Raw genomic sequence first — 23,144 nt, forward strand, 5'->3', positions numbered from 1 at the left:
TTTGAATAGAAAGCTAGATAAAATTGTTTGGAGAAATTTATGTCGTGATTATATGACTCAGGTTAAAAATGTGTGATATGGATTCGTACAATATAATTTTTTACATCAATTATATTTAACCCCTCAAAAGTTAAAGAGGTTCAATTTAATTTCTTCATATTTGTGTTTTAGAAGTGGTGAAGAGATAGGTACTTGGACTTGTTCTGAGGTTAAGACCTTTTGGATATTGTGACAAATTATAGATATGTTTTTGGGAGATAAATTGGGGCAGTTTTTTTTAAGTGTAGGTCACATACAAACACTTTAAAACAGATTTAAGAGTCTTTGCAAAAGCTTTGGAGAGTGTCCAAGAGATTTCACTAACGGATTGTTGTTTTGAAAAACAACAGATGAAAGAACTCTGAGGAGTAGGTTTGGAGCCACAGGCTGTCTGGGAGTGCTGTTTGCTGTTCTGAAAGGGTCATGTGGTTTTTGCAAGCCGAAAGGGAGTCAAACAAGCTTTTCTGAGAGAGAGCGAGACAGCGCGACTTCCACAGTCAGCAGCAGCAGGGACTGGAACAGGACAAGCTGGCAAGCTTGTGGGGAAAATCCCATTCTGTGATTGCTTAGTTCAGCCTGGTCAAAGCCCTTGTGGATCATACAAGAGAGGACTGGCTACCTAATGTTTCACTTGAAATAAGTGAAACAAAAAGGAACTCTGTGGTGACCTGAAAGAAAGGGGTTATCATCTGGAAAATCCTGATGGGGCAAGTTTCTTCGGCAGGACACTGATGTGGCTGATTAAAAAGGGATCATCTTGTGTCCAGGAACAACAATTCTCTCTCTGAAAACTGGCAAGAACCTTTCTGAGTGGTAACCATTTACCTTTCGAGCACCAAAACTTGGTGAATTTTATACATGTTAAATTCTGTTCACAGTATAAGTATTGCCTGCAACCAGTGAACTTGGAGGAATGAGAAGTGAGATTGGACAGTGAACCAAAGAACTTTTCTGAACTTGCACACACATTACACACATGTGTGCTTAGAATTAGAAGGGGGTTAGGTTAGGTTAGTTAAGTTAAAGTGTGATTTTGTTTTCACGTTTAAAGATAATTAAAAGCAACTTTTGTTTAAGTAACCATTTGTCTTGGTGAATATCTATTGCTGTTGGGTTTTGTGGTCCTCTGGCCTCGTTAAATTATTTTTGGAAAAAAGTATTAAAAGTTGAACTTCCATTTGATCCAATGTTGTTTTTATTAGGAGACATTAAGACGATTGATTTAAAATTAAGATTGACTATGAATCAAATTTAATTTTTACGTTTTCCTTTGGCTGTATCCAAGAAATGTTTGGTCATCTTTTAGAAGTCTGATTTCATTTTAGGAATCCAAAGATGGCATACTGAAATGAAATCTTATATCCCTCTTGAAAAGATAACGTATAATTTGAGGGATAAATAGCATTTTTTTTGTATGCCCATACTTAAAAATTCTTGGTTTGAAGATTTAATCTCTCAATACATTCTGGTGTGGCGTCTTGGTTTTCACAGCTGAATAGTTAAATATTTGTATATGATGGTCTCCTTTCATCTTTCTTTAGTTGGTAGATATAGGGGAGGAGAGTGGGGAGGAAGAGGGAGGTGGGGTGTGGGGTTTTACCTATACATTTTCTCTATATGAATTTATTGCAATCGATCTTATTATGGTTTTAAAATTTTAAAATATTTGGAAGCTACAACACCAGCTACAAACTTACCAATGATACCACTGTCGTGGGCTGTATGAAGAAAGGTGATGAGCCAGCCAACAAGTGGAAGATTGAAAACATAGCTGAACGGTGCACCAACAACCTTGCACTCAATGTCGCCAAAACCAAGGAGTTAACTGTTGACTTCAGGAAGGGAAAGCCAGAGGTGTATGATCCAGTGATCATTGGGGGAAATCAGAGGTGGAGAGGGTGAGCATATTTAATTTCTTGGGAATTCGTAGGGTCCAACCACCCGGTCCTAATGCTTGCAGCTCAGTCCAGGCATTAAAAGACCTGTCAGAGAAGCTGACAGTGGTTTTCAAACCAAAATCCTGCAACCACAGGTCTGTGCCCAAAATGGCGGAAACTGTACGTGGCAGTGGCCTTGAGTGGTTGCAGACACTGGGGAGCAGCACAGGGCACCAGAAACAAGGAGAACGCCCCCTCCCTCCCCCTGGCTAAGAAGGTGAAGCAGAGGATATGACCCTACAAGACGATGAGCACGGACCAGCGAAGGGCCCGGCGGCTGAGGGACCCGCATGGCTGCGGGCGACTTGCAGTTGAGGGACCTGCAGGACACTGGCTCACCAGGGATCAGAGCTTGGATTTGAGAGGGCGCTGATGGGGGATAAAAGGGGCTCCTGAAGGGCCTCAGGCTTCCTGATCGTATTGGTGGATTGGATCTGGAGCTTGCATGGCTGATGAATTGAACTGAAGTCTGCAGACACTGTGAGGGGGCACTGGAAGTGAACCCATGGACACTCAGCGACTCCGAAGGGACTCTTTTGCTTCACGTTCTCTCATATTGTAAGGGGTGCCGGGCAACACTAATGGAAGGCAGAAGGCAACTTTGTGTAATATTACATGTTCTGTACTATTACATGATGATAAATAAATCTCGAGAGGCCCCACAAGCTCACCTGTTGGTGGATAGGATGGCGCGGAAGATGAAGACGTAGCAGTAGATGATGATTCCCAAAGGAATGAAGAAAACAAAGCAGAACAGAAGCATGGTGTAAGCCCGAACAGATGGTGTGAATGTCATATAGTCCCAAGTGCAGGAAGTCATCAATCCTTCAGGCACGTAGGCACCTTGGCGCAACACAAAGATACATTAACAATCTTTCTTCCAGGAAAACATTGAAGGAAACTGGGGCGCGGGTGGGGGAGAGAAGAAGAGGTAGGGTGGTGTTTGTCCAATGATTGTCACTCTAGGGCAATGTTATGTTTTTTTTTTAAATTTTTTATTTTTCACACCATAAATCACAATAGCCATGATATACACTTTTTCTTTTCCACACATTTACAGTGACTTTTTCTCCCTCCCCCCTCCCTCCTCCCAAGCCACCCCCCCATCCCCCCCCCTCTCATCCATTTTAGTTATACAATCAAGGTTGCATTAATTCAGTTAGACAATGTTGTCATTCAACAAAAATACACCAGAAATTCTACTGAGTCCATTCTTTTCTTTTCTTCTCCTTCCATCAACTTAGGTAATGTTTGTTCCCGGTAGGTTTTCGCTATTGTATTTAATGTAAGGCTCCCATACTTGTTCGAATATTTCAATATTATTTCTTAAACTATATGTTATTTTTTCTAATGGAATACATTTATTCATTTCTATATACCATTGTTGTATTTTCAAATTATCTTCCAATTTCCAGGTTGACATAATACATTTTTTTGCTACAGCTAGGGCTATCTTAACAAATCTTTTTTGTGCATCCTCCAAGTCAATTCCAAATTCTTTATTTTTTATGTTACTTAGGAGAAAGATCTCTGGATTCTTTGGTATATTGTTTTCTGTTATTTTATTTAATATCTGATTGAGATCATCCCAAAATTTTTCTACTCTCTCACATGTCCAGATTGCATGAATTGTTGTTCCCCTTTCTTTTTTACATCGAAAACATCTATCAGATACTGTTGGGTCCCATTTATTTAACTTTTGAGGTGTAATGTATAGTCTGTGTAACCAATTATATTGTATCATACGCAGCCTCGTATTTATTGTATTTCTCATCGTTCCAGAGCATAACTTCTCCCATGTTTCCTTTTTTATCTTTATATTTAAATCTTGTTCCCATTTTTGTTTAGTTTTACCATTTGTTTCCTCATTTTCCTTTTCTTGCAGTTTAATATACATATTTTTTATAAATCTTTTGATTAACATTGTATCTGTAATCACATATTCAAGGTTACTTCCCTCTGGTAAACTCAAGTTGCTTCCTAATTTATCTTTCAAGTAGGATCTCAGTTGGTAATATGCCAGCGCTGTATCTCCCGTTATATTGTACTTATCTCTCATTTGTTCAAAGGATAAGAATCTACTTCCTGAAAAACAATTTTCTATTCTTTTAATCCCTTTTTTTTCCCATTTTCTAAAGGCAAGGTTGTCTATTGTAAAAGGGAGTAGCTTATTTTGCGTCAATATTAGTTTTGGTATTTGGTAATTTATTTTATTTCTTTCTACATGAATCTTCTTCCATATATTGAGGAGATGGTGTAATACTGGAGAAGTTCTATGTTGTACCAATTTTTCGTCCCATTTATATAATATGTGTTCAGGTATCTTTTCCCCTATTTTATCTAATTCTAGTCTCGTCCAGTCTGGTTTTTCCCTTGTTTGATAAAAATCTGATAGGTACCTTAATTGTGCGGCTCTATAATAATTTTTGAAGTTTGGCAATTGTAAGCCTCCTTGTTTATACCATTCTGTTAATTTGTCTAGTGCTATCCTCGGTTTCCCCCCTCTCCATAAAAATCTCCTTATTATTTTCTTTAACTCTTTGAAGAATTTTTCTGTCAGTTGTATTGGCAATGCCTGAAATAAGTATAGTATCCTTGGAAAAATGTTCATTTTAATACAGTTTATCCTTCCTATCAGTGTTAGTGGTAGCTCTTTCCAATGCTCTAAATCGTCCTGTAATTTTTTCATTAGTGGATTGTAATTGAGTTTATATAATTGGCCTAGATTTTTGTTTATTTGCACACCTAGGTATCTTATTGCCTGCGTTTGCCATCTGAATGGGGATTCCTCCTTAAATTTTGAGAAATCCGCGTTATTCATAGGCATTGCTTCACTTTTATTTACGTTTATCTTGTATCCCGACACTTCTCCATATTCCTTCAATTTCTTATATAGTTCTTTTATTGATAGTTCTGGTTCTGTTAAGTACACTATCACATCATCCGCAAACAGACTGATTTTATATTCCCTGTCTTTTATTTTTATTCCTTTTATATTATTATCTCTTCTTATCGATTCTGCTAGTGGTTCTATAGCTAGCGCAAACAATAATGGTGATAGTGGGCATCCCTGCCGCGTTGACCTGCTTAAGTTAAATTGCTTTGATACATGTCCATTTACTGTTACTTTCGCTAACGGTCCCTTATATAATGCTTTAATCCAATTAATATACTTCTCCGGTAAACTGAATTTTTGCAATACTTTGAACAAGTAATTCCATTCTACTCTGTCGAAGGCCTTCTCTGCGTCTAAAGCAACTGCTACTGCCGGTGCTTTATTTCCTTCTACTGCATGAATTAAGTTAATAAATTTACAAATATTCTCTGTTGTGCGTCTTTTTTTGATAAATCCAGTTTGGTCTAAATTTACCATTTTCGGTACCTGTTCTGCTAATCTGTTCGCTAATAGTTTAGCTATTATCTTATAATCTGTGTTTAGCAGAGATATTGGTCTATATGACGCTGGTGAGAGTGGATCTTTCCCTTGTTTTAGTATCACTGTAATTATTGCTGTTTTACATGAATCTGGTAAGTTTTGTGTCTCATCAATCTGGTTGATTACACCCAGGAGGGGCGGTATTATTAGGTCTTTAAATGTTTTGTAGAATTCTATTGGGAGTCCATCCTCTCCTGGTGTCTTATTATTTGGTAAATTTTTTATTATCTCTTGTATTTCTACTGTTCCAAATGGTTCTGTTAATTTATTTTGTTCCTCTATTTGTAGTTTTGGTAGTTCAATTTTAGTCAAAAATTCATCTATTTTCCCTTCTTTCCCTTTGTTTTCGGTTCGGTATAATTGTTCATAGAATTCTCTGAAGTTTTCCTTAATTTCTTTTGGATTATATGTAATTTGTTTGTCTTTTTTCCTTGTTGCCAATACCATTTTCTTAGTTTGCTCTGTCTTAAGCTGCCATGCTAGGATTTTGTGTGTTTTTTCCCCTAGTTCATAATATTTCTGTTTTGTCTTCATTATATTCTTCTCCACCTTATATGTTTGTAATGTTTCATATTTTATTTTTTTATCCGCCAATTCTCTTCTTTTGGTTGTATCTTCCTTTATTGCTAATTTTTTTTCTATGTTTATTATTTCCCTTTCCAACTGCTCTGTTTCCTGGTTATAGTCCTTCTTCATCTTGGTTGCATAACTTATTATTTGCCCTCTAATGAATGCTTTCATTGCGTCCCATAGTATAAACTTATCTTCCACTGATTCCGTATTTACTTCAAAGTACATTTTTAATTGTTTTTCAATAAATTCTCTAAAATCCTGTCTTTTAAGTAGCATGGGGTTTAATCTCCATCTATACATTCTTGGAGGGATGTCTTCTAGCTCTATTGCCAATAACAGGGGTGAGTGGTCCGATAATAGTCTAGCTTTATATTCCGTTTTCCTAACTCTCCCTTGTATGTGGGCTGATAACAGGAATAGGTCTATCCTTGAGTATGTTTTATGTCTAGTCGAGTAGTATGAGTATTCCTTTTCTTTTGGGTTTTGTTTCCTCCATATGTCCACAAGTTTCATTTCTTGCATTGATTTAATTATAAATTTGGTTACTTTGTTCTTCCTGTTAATTTTTTTCCCCGTTTTATCCATATTTGGATCCAAATTCAGATTGAAATCCCCTCCTATTAGTATGTTCCCTTGCGTATTAGCTACCTTCAAAAAGATATCTTGCATAAACTTTTGATCTTCTTCGTTAGGTGAATATATATTAAGTAGATTCCAAAGCTCTGAATATATCTGACATTTTATCATAACATATCTCCCTGCTGGATCTATTATTTCCTCTTCTATTTTAAATGGCACATTTTTGCTAATTAATATAGCCACTCCTCTTGCTTTTGAATTATACGATGCTGCTGTTACATGTCCTACCCAATCTCTCTTTAATTTCTTGTGCTCCAATTCAGTTAAATGTGTTTCTTGGACAAATGCTATATCTATTTTTTCCTTTTTCAGTAAATTTAGTAGTTTCTTCCTTTTAATTTGGTTATGTATTCCATTAATATTTAGAGTCATATAGTTCAGCGTAGCCATTTTATATTTTGTTTATCTTCTCTTTCCGTTTTTCCATCATTACCTTTCCTCCTTTTCCATTTCTGTTTTCTTATTTTCAACTCTTTACCAGACAACATTCCTACAACATCCAACATTTTCCTTATTCTCCTATTTCTATCTTCTTTATCCCCAATCTCCCCTTCCCCTCCTGAGTTGCCCTTTATCCCTTGTCGGACAACCACATCTCCCCTCTCCATTTGGATTTGCGAATCCACTCGCAAGCGTCAACTGATTTTGCAGTGACCGCTCTTTTCCCCCCACCCAGCCCCCCCCAGAAAAGATTTCGTTTTTTATATGTCACAAAGGTCACTCTTTTAGTTCCCTCCTTATTCTCTCTATTCCATTACCTTCCCTTATTAATTCTTGTCTATACTCTCTATGTTTTCCTCTAATTACAGATACTTTCACATATGCCCATTGTCTCTATTCACTCTTATACCTCTTTACCCGCATACATATCAATCGTGGTCATTTTTACCCTCCTTACCCGTCTTCATCCCTCAGTCTATTTTTGTCTTTACCCACATACATATCAATCGTGATAATTTTTGCTCTCATTACCCGTCTTCATCCCTCAGTCTATTTTTGTAATTGTTCTGCAAATTTTCGTGCTTCTTCTGGATCCGAGAATAGTCTGTTTTGTTGTCCTGGAATAAATATTTTCAATACCGCAGGATGCTTCAGTGTAAATTTATATCCTTTCTTCCATAAAATCGCTTTTGCTGCATTGAACTCTTTTCTCTTCTTTAGGAGTTCAAAGCTTATATCTGGATAAATGAAGATTTTTTGCCCTTTATACTCCAGTGGTTTGTTGTCCTCTCTTACTTTTTCCATTGTCTTCTCCAGTACCTTTTCTCTTGTAGTATATCTTAGGAATTTTACTACAATAGATCTTGGTTTTTGTTGTGGTTGTGGTTTAGGGGCCAATGCTCTATGTGCCCTTTCTATTTCCATTTCTTGCTGTAGTTCTGGACATCCTAGGGCCTTAGGGATCCATTCTTTTATAAACTCCCTCATATTCTTGCCTTCTACATCTTCCTTAAGGCCCACTATCTTTATGTTATTTCTTCTGTTATAATTTTCCATTATATCTATTTTTTGGGCTAGTAATTCTTGTGTCTCTTTAGTTTTTTTATTAGATTCCTCCAATTTCTTTTTTAAGTCTTCTACCTCCATTTCTGCTGCTATTGCCCGTTCTTCCATCTTGTCCATTTTTTTCCCCATTTCTGTTAAGGTCATATCCATTTTATTTATTTTCTTTTCTGTGTTGTTTATTCTTCTTCTTAAATCATTGAATTCCTGTGTTTGCCATTCTTTAAATGACTCCATGTATCCTCTAACAAGAGCAAGTACCTCCTTTACCTTGCCTTTCTTTTCTTCTTCTATTTCCCTGTACTCTTCCTCTTCCTCTTCTTCTTCCTCTAGGTTGACCATCTGTTGTTTCTTTGCTGCCCTTTCCTCCTCTTCTTTCTTGTTTCCATTGTCTTCTGTGGTCTCTTCTTGCTGCAGGTGTTCTGCAGCTGTCGTTGCCGGCTGTGGAGATCGACTCCCCAGCTGGTCCCCCCTCCCGTCGGTGTGTTTTTTTTCATGCGCGGTTGCGCACTTTTACTCGGCTCTGTGAGCCATTGTTGTAGTTCTCTTTCTACCGACCTGAGGTAGTGGGGTCTTCTCTCCACAGCGGGCCTCTTCGGACAGGTAAGGCCTTCACCTTTTTCCTCCGTTGTCTTCTCTTCCTCTCTTCTTTCCGTTGATTTTGATTTTTCTCCTTTTGTCTCCATCTTCTTTCCACCTTTATATTCACTTTTCTTTAACTTGTATTTCTGTGCCTTTGTATTTTCTCTTGTTTTTCCCGACTTTTCTGGAGAGGGCTGGAGTTCACCGTCCGGCCACTACTCCATCACGTGACTCCCGGGCAATGTTATGTTGATGAGCAATCTCGACGCAGTCAGTATGGTCTAGCCACCCAACTGCTGCCATCCATCTCTGAGAGGTTTGATTTTACAGCAAGTTTTAAATTTTAGACATACAGCACAGTTACAGGCCACTTCAGCCCACGGGTCCGTGCTGTCCAATTTACTCCCCATTAACCTACAACCCCCGGAATGTTTCAAATGGTGGGAGGAAACCGAAACCCCTGGGGAAAACCCCACGCAGACACAGGGAGAATGTACAAACTCCTTACAAACAGCGCAGGATTCGAACCCTGCCCCGATCTTTGGCACTGTAGAGGTGTAGCACTCACCGCTACGCCAACCATGTTGCCCTAGTATGATATGACATGAGTGTTTATTGTCATATACATTAGTACAGTGTTCAGATGCACTGAAATTCATCATGTTTCTGGCCTGAGCCCATCTTCAATCAGGTGTTGACTTGTTTTTCCAGATTCCTGGCAAAAAACCCAGGACCAAATCGTTGGTTCCCCTTTTCTTCCATTGGATGCCGCGTGACCTGCTGAGTTTCTCCGCTGGATCAACTGTTTCCATCTCTTGTTCACCCTAACTTCCCCCCACTTATTTTCCCACCAGCCCTATACCCTGTAAACTGTTTCTCCTCCCCCTTCAATCCATAATTTCACCTCCTTTACCTTTACTCTCGACCCGAAATGTTGAGTGAACATTTCTCCCCATGGACACTGCCCGAACTGTTGAGCTCCTCCAGCTTCTTGTCACTTGCTTGAGATTCCGGCATCTGTCCTTCACCTTGTCTCTGTCTTAAATGGGGAATCCCTCTCCATCCCCTTCCCTCTCCACAGAAACTTCCCTCCTCCCCCTCTTTGCTGCTGTGTGCCCCTCCTCCCTTATCCATCTATTACTTCTGCCTTTGAGACTGTGCTCCTCCCCCACCATTTTGTTCAGACACCTGCCTACATTTTTTCATACCCAAGCCCAAAATGTTGGTTATGATTTTTTTATCTTTGCTATATAAAGTACCCTGTTTGACCTAGAACCATATAGCATTACAGAACAGAAACAGGGCCCTTTGGCTATACTAATTGGACCCAAACCATTTTATTTTGTTGCCTAGACCCATTGACCTGCTCCCAGTCCATTACCCTCTATACCTCTTCTATCCAGGTACCTGTCCAAATTCTTCTTAAATGTTAAAATTTAGCCCGCATTCAACACCTCGTTTCACACCCCCACCACTCTGTGTGAAGAAGTTGCCCCTCATGTTCCACCTAAACCAATAATTCTCAACCTTTATCTTTCCACTCACATACCACTTTAAGTATTCCCTGTGCCATAGGTGCTCCTTACTTTCCCCGACTTTGTGCCCATTTCCTGAGTGAATACGGATGAGAAAAAAACCATTTAAGATTTCCCCCATTACTTTTGGCTCCAACAAAGCCTTACTATCTTTTTGCTCTTAATGTACTTGTAGAAACCCTTAGGGTTTTCCTTCACATTGTCTGCCAAAGCAACCTTATGTCTTCTTTTAGCCTTCCCGATTTCTTTCTTGAGGTTTTCCTTGCAGTTTTTTTTTATACAAGTGCCTCAAGTACCTCATATGCTCCATGTTATACACCTCTTGCTTCTTCCGAACCAGATCCCCAATATCCCTCAAAAACCAAGGTTCCCTCTACCTTCTAACTCTGCCATTGATCCTGACAGGAACATACAAACTCTGTGCTCTCAAAATTTCACCTTTTAAGGTCCTCCACTTACCTGGCACATCCTTGGCGGAAAACAACCTATCCCAATCCACACATTCTAGATCCTTTCTCATTTCCTCAAAATTGGCTTTTCTCCAATTTAGAATCTCATCCCAAGGCCCAGACCTATCCATCTCCACAATTAACTTGACTAATGGTATTTTGATTGCTGGGTACAAAATGTTCCTTTACCCATACCTCTGCCACCTGTCCTATCCCCGAATACGAGATCCAGTATTGCACTCTCTCTTGTTGGTACTTCTATGGTGGCAGCGGTTAGGGAAACACCTTTACAGAGTCAGTAATTGGGTCTGGGGTTCGAATCCTGCACTACCTGTTTGTATGTTCTCCCTGTGTCAGTGTGGGTTTTTTTCCGGGGTGGGGGTGGGCTCCAGTTTCTTCGCACCGTTCAAAACATACCAGGGGTGCAATTGGGTGGAAATTGGCGGCATGGACATGTGGGCTGAAATGGCCCGATACCATGCTGTCAGTCTAAATAAAAAAAAAACTATTGATTTAGAAAAGTTTCCTGAGCACATGCCATTCAGCCTTTTTACAGTGTGGGAGTCCCCAGCCAATAAGTGGAAAGTTAATATCTCCTACTATCACAAGCTGATGTTCCCTACGACTGTCCGCTACTTCTCTACAGACTTGCTCCTCCAATTCTTGCTGACTATTAGATGGACTAGAATACAACCCGATGAGTGTGGTCATACCTTTCCCATTCCTCAGCTCCACCCATATAGCCTCAGTACACAAGCGCTCTGGTCTGTCCTGCCTGAGCACAGCTGTGATATTTTTCCTGATGACCAATGCCACTCCTCCCCCTTTCATCCACCCCATTCTATCACATCTGAAGCAACGGAAACGCGGAACATTGAGCTGCCAGTCCTGCCCCTCCTGAAACCAAGTTTCACTCATGATGACATACTGAGTTTCTCCAGCATTGAGTTTTCACTTCAATCACTGTGTCTGCGGACTTTCGTGTTTTATTCCTTTAACCCCTCGTTCTACATTGTCCGCAAAGAGGAATCCTCCTCACACTGATCCAGTTCTTGCCTGCGTCAATCAAGTCCCCTTTCACACTTCTATACTCCAACGTGACATAGAGACTGCCTTATAATACCCTTGGGCAGCAAGACTGCTGAAAGACTACGATTTATGAAGAATATTTATATTAATACACAGTACAACCTCTTATCTAGAATTCAAGCAATTGGCAAAAAAAATTGCAGAATATAAATAGATTAAAAAAAAAAAAGAGATGTTTAAATTTGGCATGCCAATTTCACCCATCACGCAACCGGTAAATACCCTTATCTGGCATCAACCAATAGGTGCAGACACCAGGGGTTTCACTGCATGTACACAAGTACTGTGTAAATGTATTGCCTGACTGTGTGTGTGCGCATTTTAAATTGTTCTGCACTGTGGATGGAGGAATGTACTGGTAAAATCCAATGCCAAATAAACTTTGGCGTTTCCATTGCAGAAAGTTGGCAACCTTTCTGTAATGGGAATCTTGATCACTAATTTTCAGCAGGTGAGGTGGAAATGACCTCCCAATGGGTTTGCCTTATGGAGCTTGCTATTCTGTATAAAATGTGTAGTTCCTTGCCCGCTTTGTTGAGACTTACTCCACCCGAAGAACGGAGGCAGACTCCAGGCCAACGAGTACAGCCAGACGCCCAGCAGAATCAGAATGGCTCGCTTCTTGGAGAGAATTCCAATGGAGGCCAGTGGTCGGGTGATGACAAAGTACCTGTCCACCGCAATTACAACCAGTGTGATCATTGAGGTGATCCCAAAGAGGGCACCACAGAAGGCATACAGCTCGCAGCCTGCAGGGAGTGAGGAAAAGACAAAATTGGTTAAAAGGTTGCTTGGAGCCCACTTAACTAGAGACCCATCAGGGACACTCAACATCTCTTCACTTGTCAGGAAGGCGCAACATCGGCAGCTCTTCCTAAGACTGAGGCGGGCAAGGCTACCGGCCACCATCATGTCAGCCTTCTACAATAGACATTAAAGCAACAGAGGGCAAACAAGGAAGAAAAAAAATCAGTGGGAAGATAGAGGACTGGGAAACTTAAAAATTTGGAGAAGGCAACTAAGAAGTTGATCAGGAGGAAAAGATGAATAGTGAAAGGAAATTAACAAATAATATCAAAGAGATACTGAAAGCTTTTTTAGATCTATAAAGAGTATAAGAATAACCAAAGTAGGTATTGGGCCAATAGAAAATGATGCTGGAGAAATTGTAATGGGAGACAAGGAGATGGCAGAGGAACTAAATGAATATTCTGGATCTGCCTTCACTGTGAAACACATTAGTAGCATATCGGAAACTCATGGGTCTCTGGGAAGAGAAGTGAGTGCAGTCAAGATCATGAGAGAGAAGGTGAACGATCTAAGGGTAGATAAGTCTCCTGGACTGGATGGAATGCACCCTCAGGTTCTGAAGGAAGTAGTTGTAGAGATTGTGGAGGCATTGGTAATGATCTTCCAGGAATCAGTGGAGTCTGGCATGGTTCTGGTGGACTGGAGGATCGCGACCATCACTCCGCTGGTTAAGAAGGGAGTGAGGCAGCAGGATGGAAATTGTACATCTAGGAGCCTGGCATCAGTGGTTGGGAAGCTGTTGGAGTCAATTGTCAAGGTGAGGTGTCAGAATACTTGGAGGTGGATGAAAAGATAGGCCCAAGTCAGTGTGGTTTCCTTAAAGGAAAATCATGCCTGACAAACCTATCACATGTAGGATAGACAGGGGAGATGCAGTGGAAGTTTATTTAGACTTTCAAAGAGCCTTTGACAAGGTACCACATATAAGGCTGCCAAACAAGATGAGAGCCCATGGAATTACAGGAAGGATAGAGCATTGGCTGGACAGTAGGAATAAAGGGATCCTATTCTGGTTGGCTACCTGTTACTCATGGTGTTCCACAGGGGGCCAATGTTGGGGCTGCTTCTTTTCTCATTGTACATGAATGATTTGGATTATGGAATAGGTGGCTGTGTGTCTAAATTTGCACATGATACAAAATAGGTGGTAGGAGAGGTGATGCTGAGGATATAGCAAGACTACGTCGAGACTTGGATAGATTAGGAGACGGCAAAGGGGTGGCAGATGAAATACAATGTTGGAAAGTGTATGATGATACCCTTTGGAAGAAGAAATAGATGAGATGGGGTGAAATTCAAAATTCCAAGGAGCAAAGGGACTTGGGAGTCCTTGGGCAGGGTACCCTAAAGGTCAACTTCCAGGTTGAGTCAGTGGTGAAGGAGGTGAATGCAATGTGGACATTCATTTCTAGAGGGATAGAATACAAGCCCATAGAATCTATGAGACCTCAGTTGGAGATGGGGTACAGTTTTGGGTGCTTTATTGGAGAAAAGATGTGCTGGCATTGGAGAGGATTCAGAGAAGATTTACTAAAATGGTATCAGGAATGAAAGGGTTAGCAAATGAGGAACCATTGTTGGTTCTTGCACTTGTTGGAGTACAGAAGGATGATGGGGGTGGGGGGGGGGGGGAACCTCAGAGAGACATTTTGAATGCTTAAAGGCCTGGGTGGAATAGATGTGGTGAGGATGTTTCCCACTGCTGAGGAGTCTAGAACAAGAGGGGACAACTTCACAAAACAGAGATGTAGAAAAATATCTTTGGCCAGAGGTTTGTGAGTCTGTGGAACCTGTTTCCACAGGTGGCTGTGGAAGGGAGATTGTTGGGTGTATTTAAGGCAGAGACTGATGGTTATTTGATTAGACGGGACATCAAGGGTTACGGGTAGAATGGCAAGGAGTGAGGCTGATGGATCAGCTCATGATTAGAAATGGGGGAGCAGAATTGCTGGGCCGACATCTTGTGATCAATACCACCACTAATCAACTTCCTTTAAGGGGGAGAGGAGGAGGGGGGGGAGAGGAGGAGGGGGGGGAGAGGAGGAGGGGGGGGAGAGGAGGAGGGGGGGGAGAGGAGGAGGGGGGGGAGAGGAGGAGGGGGGGGAGAGGAGGAGGGGGGGGAGAGGAGGAGGGGGGGGAGAGGAGGAGGGGGGGGAGAGGAGGAGGGGGGGGAGAGGAGGAGGGGGGGGAGAGGAGGAGGGGGGGGAGAGGAGGAGGGGGGGGAGAGGAGGAGGGGGGGGAGAGGAGGAGGGGGGGGAGAGGAGGAGGGGGGGAGAGGAGGAGGGGGGGGAGAGGAGGAGGGGGGGGAGAGGAGGAGGGGGGGGAGAGGAGGAGGGGGGGGAGAGGAGGAGGGGGGGGAGAGGAGGAGGGGGGGGAGAGGAGGAGGGGGGGGAGAGGAGGAGGGGGGGGAGAGGAGGAGGGGGGGGAGAGGAGGAGGGGGGGGAGAGGAGGAGGGGGGGGAGAGGAGGAGGGGGGGGAGAGGAGGAGGGGGGGGAGAGGAGGAGGGGGGGGAGAGGAGGAGGGGGGGGAGAGGAGGAGGGGGGGGAGAGGAGGAGGGGGGGGAGAGGAGGAGGGGGGGGAGAGGAGGAGGGGGGGGAGAGGAGGAGGGGGGGGAGAGGAGGAGGGGGGGGAGAGGAGGAGGGGGGGGAGAGGAGGAGGGGGGGGAGAGGAGGAGGGGGGGAGAGGAGGAGGGGGGGGAGAGGAGGAGGGGGGGAGAGGAGGAGGGGGGGAGAGGAGGAGGGGGGGAGAGGAGGAGGGGGGGAGAGGAGGAGGGGGGGAGAGGAGGAGGGGGGGAGAGGAGGAGGGGGGGAGAGGAGGAGGGGGGGAGAGGAGGAGGGGGGGAGAGGAGGAGGGGGGGAGAGGAGGAGGGGGGGAGAGGAGGAGGGGGGGAGAGGAGGAGGGGGGGGAGAGGAGGTGGGGGGGAGAGGAGGAGGGGGGGAGAGGAGGAGGGGGGGAGAGGAGGAGGGGGGGAGAGGAGGAGGGGGGGAGAGGAGGAGGGGGGGGAGAGGAGGAGGGGGGGGAGAGGAGGGGGGGGGAGAGGAGGAGGGGGGTGAGAGGAGGAGGGGGGGAGAGGAGGAGGGGGGGTGAGAGGAGGAGGGGGGGGAGAGGAGGAGGGGGGGGAGAGGAGGAGGGGGGGGAGAGGAGGAGGGGGGGGGAGAGGAGGAGGGGGGGGAGAGGAGGAGGGGGGGAGAGGAGGAGGGGGGGAGAGGAGGAGGGGGGGAGAGGAGGGGGGGGGAGAGGAGGAGGGGGGAGAGGAGGGGGGGGGGAGGAGGAGGGGGGGGGAGAGGAGGGGGGGGGAGAGGAGGGGGGGGAGAGGAGGAGGGGGGAGAGGAGGAGGGGGGGGAGAGGAGGAGGGGGGGAGAGGAGGAGGGGGGTGGGAGAGGAGGAGGGGGGGGAGGGGGGGAGAGGAGGAGGGGGGGAGGGGGAGGGAGAGGAGGAGGGGGGGGAAGAGGAGGAGGGGGGGAGAGGAGGAGGGGGGGAGAGGAGGAGGGGGGGAGAGGAGGAGGGGGGGAGAGGAGGAGGGGGGGGAGAGGAGGAGGGGGGGGGAGAGGAGGAGGGGGGAGAGGAGGAGGGGGGGGAGAGGAGGAGGGGGGGAGAGGAGGAGGGGGGAGAGAGGAGGAGGGGGGAGAGGAGGGGGAGAGGAGGGGGGAGAGGAGGGGGGAGAGGAGGGGGGAGAGGAGGAGGGGGGAGAGGAGGAGGGGGGATGAGGAGGGGGGAGAGGAGGAGGGGGGAGAGGAGGAGGGGGGAGAGGAGGAGGGGGGAGAGGAGGAGGGGGGAGAGGAGGAGGGGGGAGAGGAGGAGGGGGAGAGGAGGAGGGGGGAGAGAGGAGGGGGGAGAGGAGGAGGGGGGAGAGGAGGAGGGGGGAGAGGAGGAAGGGGGGAGAGGAGGAGGGGGGAGAGGAGGAGGGGGGAGAGGAGGAGGGGGGAGAGGAGGAGGGGGGAGAGGAGGAGGGGGGAGAGGAGGAGGGGGGAGAGGAGGAGGGGGGAGAGGAGGGGGGGGGAGAGGAGGGGGGGGAGAGGAGGGGGGGGGAGAGGAGGGGGGGGAGAGGATGGAGGGAGGGGGGGGAGAGGAGGAGGGGGGGGAGAGGAGGAGGGGGGGGAGAGGAGGAGGGGGGGAGAGAGGAGGGGGGGAGAGGAGGGGGGGGGAGAGGACGGGGGGGGGAGAGGAGGGGGGGGGAGAGGAGGGGGGGGGGAGAGGAGGGGGGGGGGAGAGGAGGGGGGGGGAGAGGAGGGGGGGGAGAGGAGGAGGGGGGGAGAGGAGGAGGGGGGAGAGGAGGAGGGGGGGGAGAGGAGGAGGGGGGAGAGGAGGAGGGGGGGAGAGGAGGAGGGGGGGGGAGAGGAGGAGGGGGGGGAGAGGAGGAGGGGGGAGAGGAGGAGGGGGGGGAGAGGAGGAGGGGGGGAGAGGAGGAGGGGGGGAGAGGAGGAGGGGGGGAGAGGAGGAGGGGGGAGAGGAGGAGGGAGGGGGGAGAGGAGGAGGGGGGGGAGAGGAGGAGGGGGGGAGAGGAGGAGGGGGGGGAGAGGAGGAGGGGGGAGAGGAGGAGGGGGGAGAGGAGGAGGGGGGAGAGGAGGAGGGGGGAGAGGAGGAGGGGGGAGAGGAGGCGGGGGGAGAGGAGGAGGGGGAGAGGAGGAGGGGGGAGAGGAGGAGGGGGAGAGGAGGAGGGGAGAGGAGGAGGGGGGAGAGGAGGAGGGGGGAGAGGAGGAGGGGGAGAGGAGGAGGGGGGAGAGGAGGAGGGGGGGAGAGGAGGAGGGGGGAGAGGAGAGGGGGAGAGGAGGAGGGGGGAGAGGAGGAGGGGGAGAGGAGGAGGGGGGAGAGGAGGAGGGGGGAGAGGAGGAGGGGGAGAGGAGGAGGGGGGAGAGGAGGAGGGGGGAGAGGAGGAGGGGAGAGGAGGAGGGGGGAGAGGAGGAGGGGGGAGAGGAGGAGGGGGGAGCAGGAGGAGGGGGAGAGGAGGAGGGGGAGAGGAGGAGGGGGGAGAGGAGGAGGGGGGGAGAGGAGGAGGGGGGAGAGGAGGAGGGGGGAGAGGAGGAGGGGGGAGAGGAGGAGGGGGGAGAGGAGGAGGGGGGAGAGGAGGAGGGGGGAGAGGAGGAGGGGGGAGAGGAGGAGGGGGGAGAGGAGGAGGGGGAGAGGAGGAGGGGGGAGAGGAGGAGGGGGGAGAGGAGGAGGGGGGAGAGGAGGAGGGGGGGAGAGGAGGAGGGGGGAGAGGAGGAGGGGGGAGAGGAGGAGGGGGAGAGGAGGAGGGGGGGAGAGGAGGAGGGGGGAGAGGAGGAGGGGGGAGAGGAGGAGGGGGGAGAGGAGGAGGGGGGAGAGGAGGAGGGGGGAGAGGAGGAGGGGGGAGAGGAGGAGGGGGGAGAGGAGGAGGGGGGAGAGGAGGAGGGGGGAGAGGGAGGAGGGGGGAGAGGAGGAGGGGGGAGAGGAGGAGGTGGAGGAGAGGAGGAGGGGGAGGAGGAGGAGGGGGAGAGGAGGAGGGGGGAGAGGAGGAGGGGGAGAGGAGGAGGGGGGGAGAGGAGGAGGGGGGGGAGAGGAGGAGGGGGGGAGAGGAGGAGGGGGGGCAGAGGAGGAGGGGGGGGAGAGGAGGAGGGGGGGAGAGGAGGAGGGGGGGAGAGGAGGAGGGGGGAGAGGAGGAGGGGGGAGAGGAGGAGGGGGAGAGGAGGAGGGGGGGAGAGGAGGAGGGGGAGAGGAGGAGGGGGGAGAGGAGGAGGGGGGAGAGGAGGAGGGGGGAGAGGAGGAGGGGGGGAGAGGAGGAGGGGGGAGAGGAGGAGGGGGGAGAGGAGGAGGGGGGAGAGGAGGAGGGGGGAGAGGAGGAGGGGGGAGAGGAGGAGGGGGGAGAGGAGGAGGGGGGAGAGGAAGGAGGGGGGAGAGGAGGGGGGGAGAGGAGGAGGGGGAGAGGAGGAGGGGGAGAGGAGGAGGGGGGCGAGGAGGAGGGGGGAGAGGAGGAGGGGGGAGAGGAGGAGGGGGGAGAGGAGGAGGGGAGGAGAGGAGGAGGGGGGGAGGAGAGGGGGGAGAGGAGGAGGGGGGAGAGGAGGAGGGGGGAGAGGAGGAGGGGGAGAGGAGGATGGGGAGAGAGGAGGAGGGGGGAGAGGAGGAGAGGAGGGGGGAGAGGAGGAGGATGAGTAAAGAGTATTTTTCAATTCTTACTTATGAGGATAGAGAGGAGGAGGGGGAGAGGAGGAGGGGGGAGAGGAGGAGGGGGAGAGGAGGGGGGAGAGGATGGTGTGGAATCTGGAAGAAAGGACTGGCAGCGAGATATGGAAAAGGGAGAGAAAGACAGGGAAGGAGTCCCACGGAAACAGTAGTGATGTCATTGCTATCCGGGTGGAGAGTGCCCAGATTGAATTCAAGCTGTTGTTCCTCCAATTTACCAGTGGCCCTCAGTTTAGCAGTGGACAGACATGTCAGCATCGGAATGGTTCATGGAATTGAAATGGGTGGCCACTTCCCAGTCACCACCAGGGCAGCGGACAGATTGAAGATGCTCGATGCAGAGAAAGCCACAATGGGGGATTTGGACAACACCAGCAGATTAGCAAATTTACCAGGACGTTGCTTGGATTGGAAAATATCACTCACGGGGCAAGGATAGTAGAGTTGGGGCTTCTCCCTTTGGAGCGAGGAAGGATGAGAAGTGACAATATTGGTCTGCAAGATTCTAAGAGGCATGGATAAGGTAGACAGTCAGCACCTTTTTCCCAGGGCAGGAATAGCAAACCCCAGAGGATGTCTATACAAAGTGAAGGGAGGGAAGTTTAAGGGAGACATAAGGGTTAAGTGTTTTCCCCCCACACAGAGTTGTAGGTGACTGGAATGTATTTTTAGAGGTGGTGGTGGTGCCTGGAACAACTGAGGCATTTAAAAGACAGGGACATGAATAAAAGAAAAATAGAGGTTAGGAGGCAGGGAAGGGTTTAGTTTGTTTTGGTAGGTATAAATGGGTCGGCATTACATTATGGGCCAAAGGGCCATAATGTTCTTTGTATGTGTTGCTTCATGTGTGGTGAGGATGGCTTCTTTTTGTGGCAACGATCTATTCTGTAATTTCATGTGACGGCAAACTTTAAATTTGCCTATTTATTTAAAAATTACAACAGGCAGAGGTCGACAGCATCGAGTAGACGCTGCTGAAGATCCAGCTGCGCTGGATGGGTCACGTCTCCAGAATGGAGGACCATCGCCTTCCCAAGATCGTATTATATGGCGAGCTCTCCACTGGCCACCGTGACAGAGGTGCACCAAAGAAAAGGTACAAGGACTGCCTAAAGAAATCTCTTGGTGCCTGCCACATTGACCACCGCCAGTGGGCTGATAACGCCTCAAACCGTGCATCTTGGCGCCTCACAGTTTGGCGGGCAGCAGCCTCCTTTGAAGAAGACCGCAGAGCCCACCTCACTGACAAAAGGCAAAGGAGGAAAAACCCAACACCCAACCCCAACCAACCAATTTTCCCTTGCAACCGCTGCAATCCTGTCTGCCTGTCCCGCATCGGACTGGTCAGCCACAAACGAGCCTGCAGCTGACGTGGACTTTTTACCCCCTCCATAAATCTTCGTCCGCGAAGCCAAGCCAAAGAAGAACAACACACAGAATGGTAACAGGCCCTTCTGGCCCACGAGCACATGCCACCCAATTAGACTCCATTGACCTACAGCCCCTGGTATGTCTTGTTTTGGAGGGCGGGAGGAAACTGGAGCCCCTGGGGAACCCCCATGCAGACACAGGGAGAATTATAAAAATTTCTTACCCTTGTCCCGATCGCTGGCGCTGTAACAGCATAGCGCTAACCATGCCACCCTACCTGTTGAAGGATTCTGTCATCTCAATGAAATTAAACTTAATAATTGAATATCATGCACACGTTGATTTTGAGTTCAGCAGAGATCTCCTTGGCTCTGTGACCGACCGGAGAACATGAACCGCAAAAGACAGAGGTAAATAAAATGCACCTTTTTCGCCAAAAATCCAACGCTTGTGCACACTGGTGGTGAAGAAGATTGGGGTCTGTGTGATCGACATGAAGAAATCACTTATGGCCAGGTTAATAATGAAGGTGTTGGAAGGACTGCGCAAGTCCTTGCTTCTGTAACAGAGGGACGGAAAGATGAAAGCCACAACATCATCTCTCGAACCATGAGACAACTCCTCCAGCCATTCTCCCACCTTAAGCCTTCTTACTCTTCTTGGATACCTCATTTCAGCCTTCTACCCACTCTGGATCACTTCATTTCCCATAGCTGCTGAGACTTTTACCATCTTTCAGTGCGGATTGTGGATGGTCATGTGACCTCTGTCTGGAACCTGGTGGGCATGGATTGTAGAAGGTCATTTAACCTCTCCATCTGGAACCTGGTGGGAGTGTAGATTGTGGAGGGTCATGTGATTTCTCAGTCTGAAACTTGGAGGGAGTGTGGATTGCGGAGGGCCCCGTCTGGAACCTGGTTGAAAGTCGCATCACCTGCCAATCAAGGTTGGACTCTGTCCACCCATTGGTGCACATCTGACCACTGGCCCCCTTAATCACCTAGTGATTAATGGGCCAGGCCCTCCAGCTTACTGTATTACATAGTGCACCATGTGCAGTAGCTCTTCGGTCCTGAGATGAACCCTGCTCCACTCCAGGTCGCAAACTGTGGACGATGCTAGAGGAGTTGTTGGTAAGGTGTTCACTGCATAGGGATCGGGGCTGATAGATAGCAAATGGAGCCGTAGAATATTGTAATCCTTGGTTTTTACAAGTCTGTCTCAGTAGTGTTAAATCCAATGCAACTGATCATACTGTGTTGTGTGATTGAGAGTACTTGTGTGTTATCCCTGTTACGATCCCCTTACGTGTGTTTGAATAAAGATCCTTCCTGTGTTCAGCCTGTGTTCAGACTCATTGCTCTTTGAACCCATCGAACTTTCCCTTCCCACACAACCCCACTCCATTCATCTTTTCCAAGATCACCCTCCAATTGCCTGCCCTCCAACCTCACTATCAAACCCTTAGGGCTGTTGTGTTCAGGCGCCCTTGCCTCTACTCGGCCAAGGCTAGCTAACATCAAGGACAACTCCGCCTTGAACCCTTCATTTCCAACTCAGGGATTCATCACCAAGTCTGTTCACAGATGCAATTTCCGCCCCCCCCCCCCACCCCCCACAAATTCCAACCCCTATTCCCATTTTCTCTTGATTTCTCCAGTTGTCCAGGATCACCGTGGCCTATTTCACTCATTCCTAATGCTGGCTTGATGCAAATATGATATGGGTTATCAATGGAAATCATTCCTGAGTGGAAGGCAGGTACTATTGCAATGTTTAAGAATAAAATTGGACAGATACATTGGCAGGATGGGCTTTAGAGTGATCTGATCCAGGCTGGTGGAAGTAGTGTGGGTGGGACATTTTGGTCAGGCTGGGTGAGTTGGGCTGAATGACCTGTTTCATAGGTGTCTGAAGCAGAGGACTGGAGAAGGCGGTTTTGTCAGATGGAAGTAAACTTGACAAGGATCCGCACCATCCAGGACATGCTCTGTTCTCGCTGCTGCCATCAGGAAAGAGGTCTAGGTGCCACAAGACTTGTACCAGCAGGTTCAGGAAGAGCTGTTACCCTTCCACCATCAGACAAACTCAATCAGGAACTCATTTAAGGACTCTTACTTTTGCACTATTTATTATTGAATATTTATTTTCTGTATTTCAGTCAGTTTGCTTGCGCTTGTTTCTTTGTTTATACTTCTCGCTTTTAAATTTAAATTTTAAATTTAGATGTACAATTTGGTAACAGGCCCTTCAGGCCCACATGCCCATGCTGCCCAAATACTCCCAATTAACTCACAGACACCAGTACAATTTGGAGGGTGGGAGGAAACCGGAGCCCCTGGCGGAAACCCAGGCATACACCAGGGAAGAGCATACAAACTCCTTACAGACAGTGCGGGATTTGAAACTGGGTCACTGGCTCCGTAACAATGTGGTGCTAACTGTGCATAGGAACCTTCCCTTGAGTACGTTTTTTTTCCCCCACCACCGATATTCTGCCTGGCCCATGACGTAAAAGAATCATATGCGTATACTTGGCCAAGAAATCTGAACTGTGAACTTGAACTTTGGAGACTCTGGGACTGAAATGGGCACACTCATACCTGCAAAAGGCATAGATGACCAGGAAATTGCCCACCATGCCAGTGATGCCCACAGCCAGAATGACTGCCCCAATGGTGTAGTGAACATGATCGGGAATATTCACAGTCGGAAAAGCACGATGATGGTAGGTATCGGTCCCTGGCACCTCCTGCACGGAGAAAGAGAGAAGACGTCAGAATTAATTCCCAGAAAGGCTGAAACTTCAATGAGAGAAGGGCCTGAATGAACATAGGCCCCTCATGGACATAGTAAAAAGTACAGAGCATGGATTTTCAATTCAACTTCCTTGGGTTTTTTTTCCAGCTCTTCATTTTCAAAATAAAATTGCATTTTCTCCTGTGAAAGTTATCAAAGATGCAGTTTCAACATGAACGCATGTTGCAGAAGGCTTTTTTTTTATACTTGATGCTCCTACTTCAGAAAAATAGGTACAGGAGTA

General features: G+C 47.8%; 1 protein-coding gene across 1 annotated transcript in view; it reads right to left on the reverse strand.

The window, feature by feature from the left end:
* The window catches only part of opn4a (opsin 4a (melanopsin)), a 38,861-nt gene extending 16,017 nt beyond the window's left edge, over window positions 1-22,844 (reverse strand). The window contains exons 1-4 of the mRNA XM_069888075.1: window positions 22,705-22,844; window positions 20,527-20,660; window positions 12,328-12,531; window positions 2,648-2,819 (exon numbers count right to left, since the gene is read on the reverse strand). Coding sequence (XP_069744176.1) covers window positions 2,648-2,819; window positions 12,328-12,531; window positions 20,527-20,660; window positions 22,705-22,742 — 548 coding nt within the window. The 5' untranslated portion in view covers window positions 22,743-22,844. The remainder of the gene's footprint in view (window positions 1-2,647; window positions 2,820-12,327; window positions 12,532-20,526; window positions 20,661-22,704) is intronic.
* Window positions 22,845-23,144: the final 300 nt, after the last annotated feature.

Source organism: Narcine bancroftii, chromosome 6 (genome assembly GCF_036971445.1).
Source record: "Narcine bancroftii isolate sNarBan1 chromosome 6, sNarBan1.hap1, whole genome shotgun sequence".
NCBI classification, from domain to species: Eukaryota; Metazoa; Chordata; class Chondrichthyes; order Torpediniformes; family Narcinidae; genus Narcine; species Narcine bancroftii.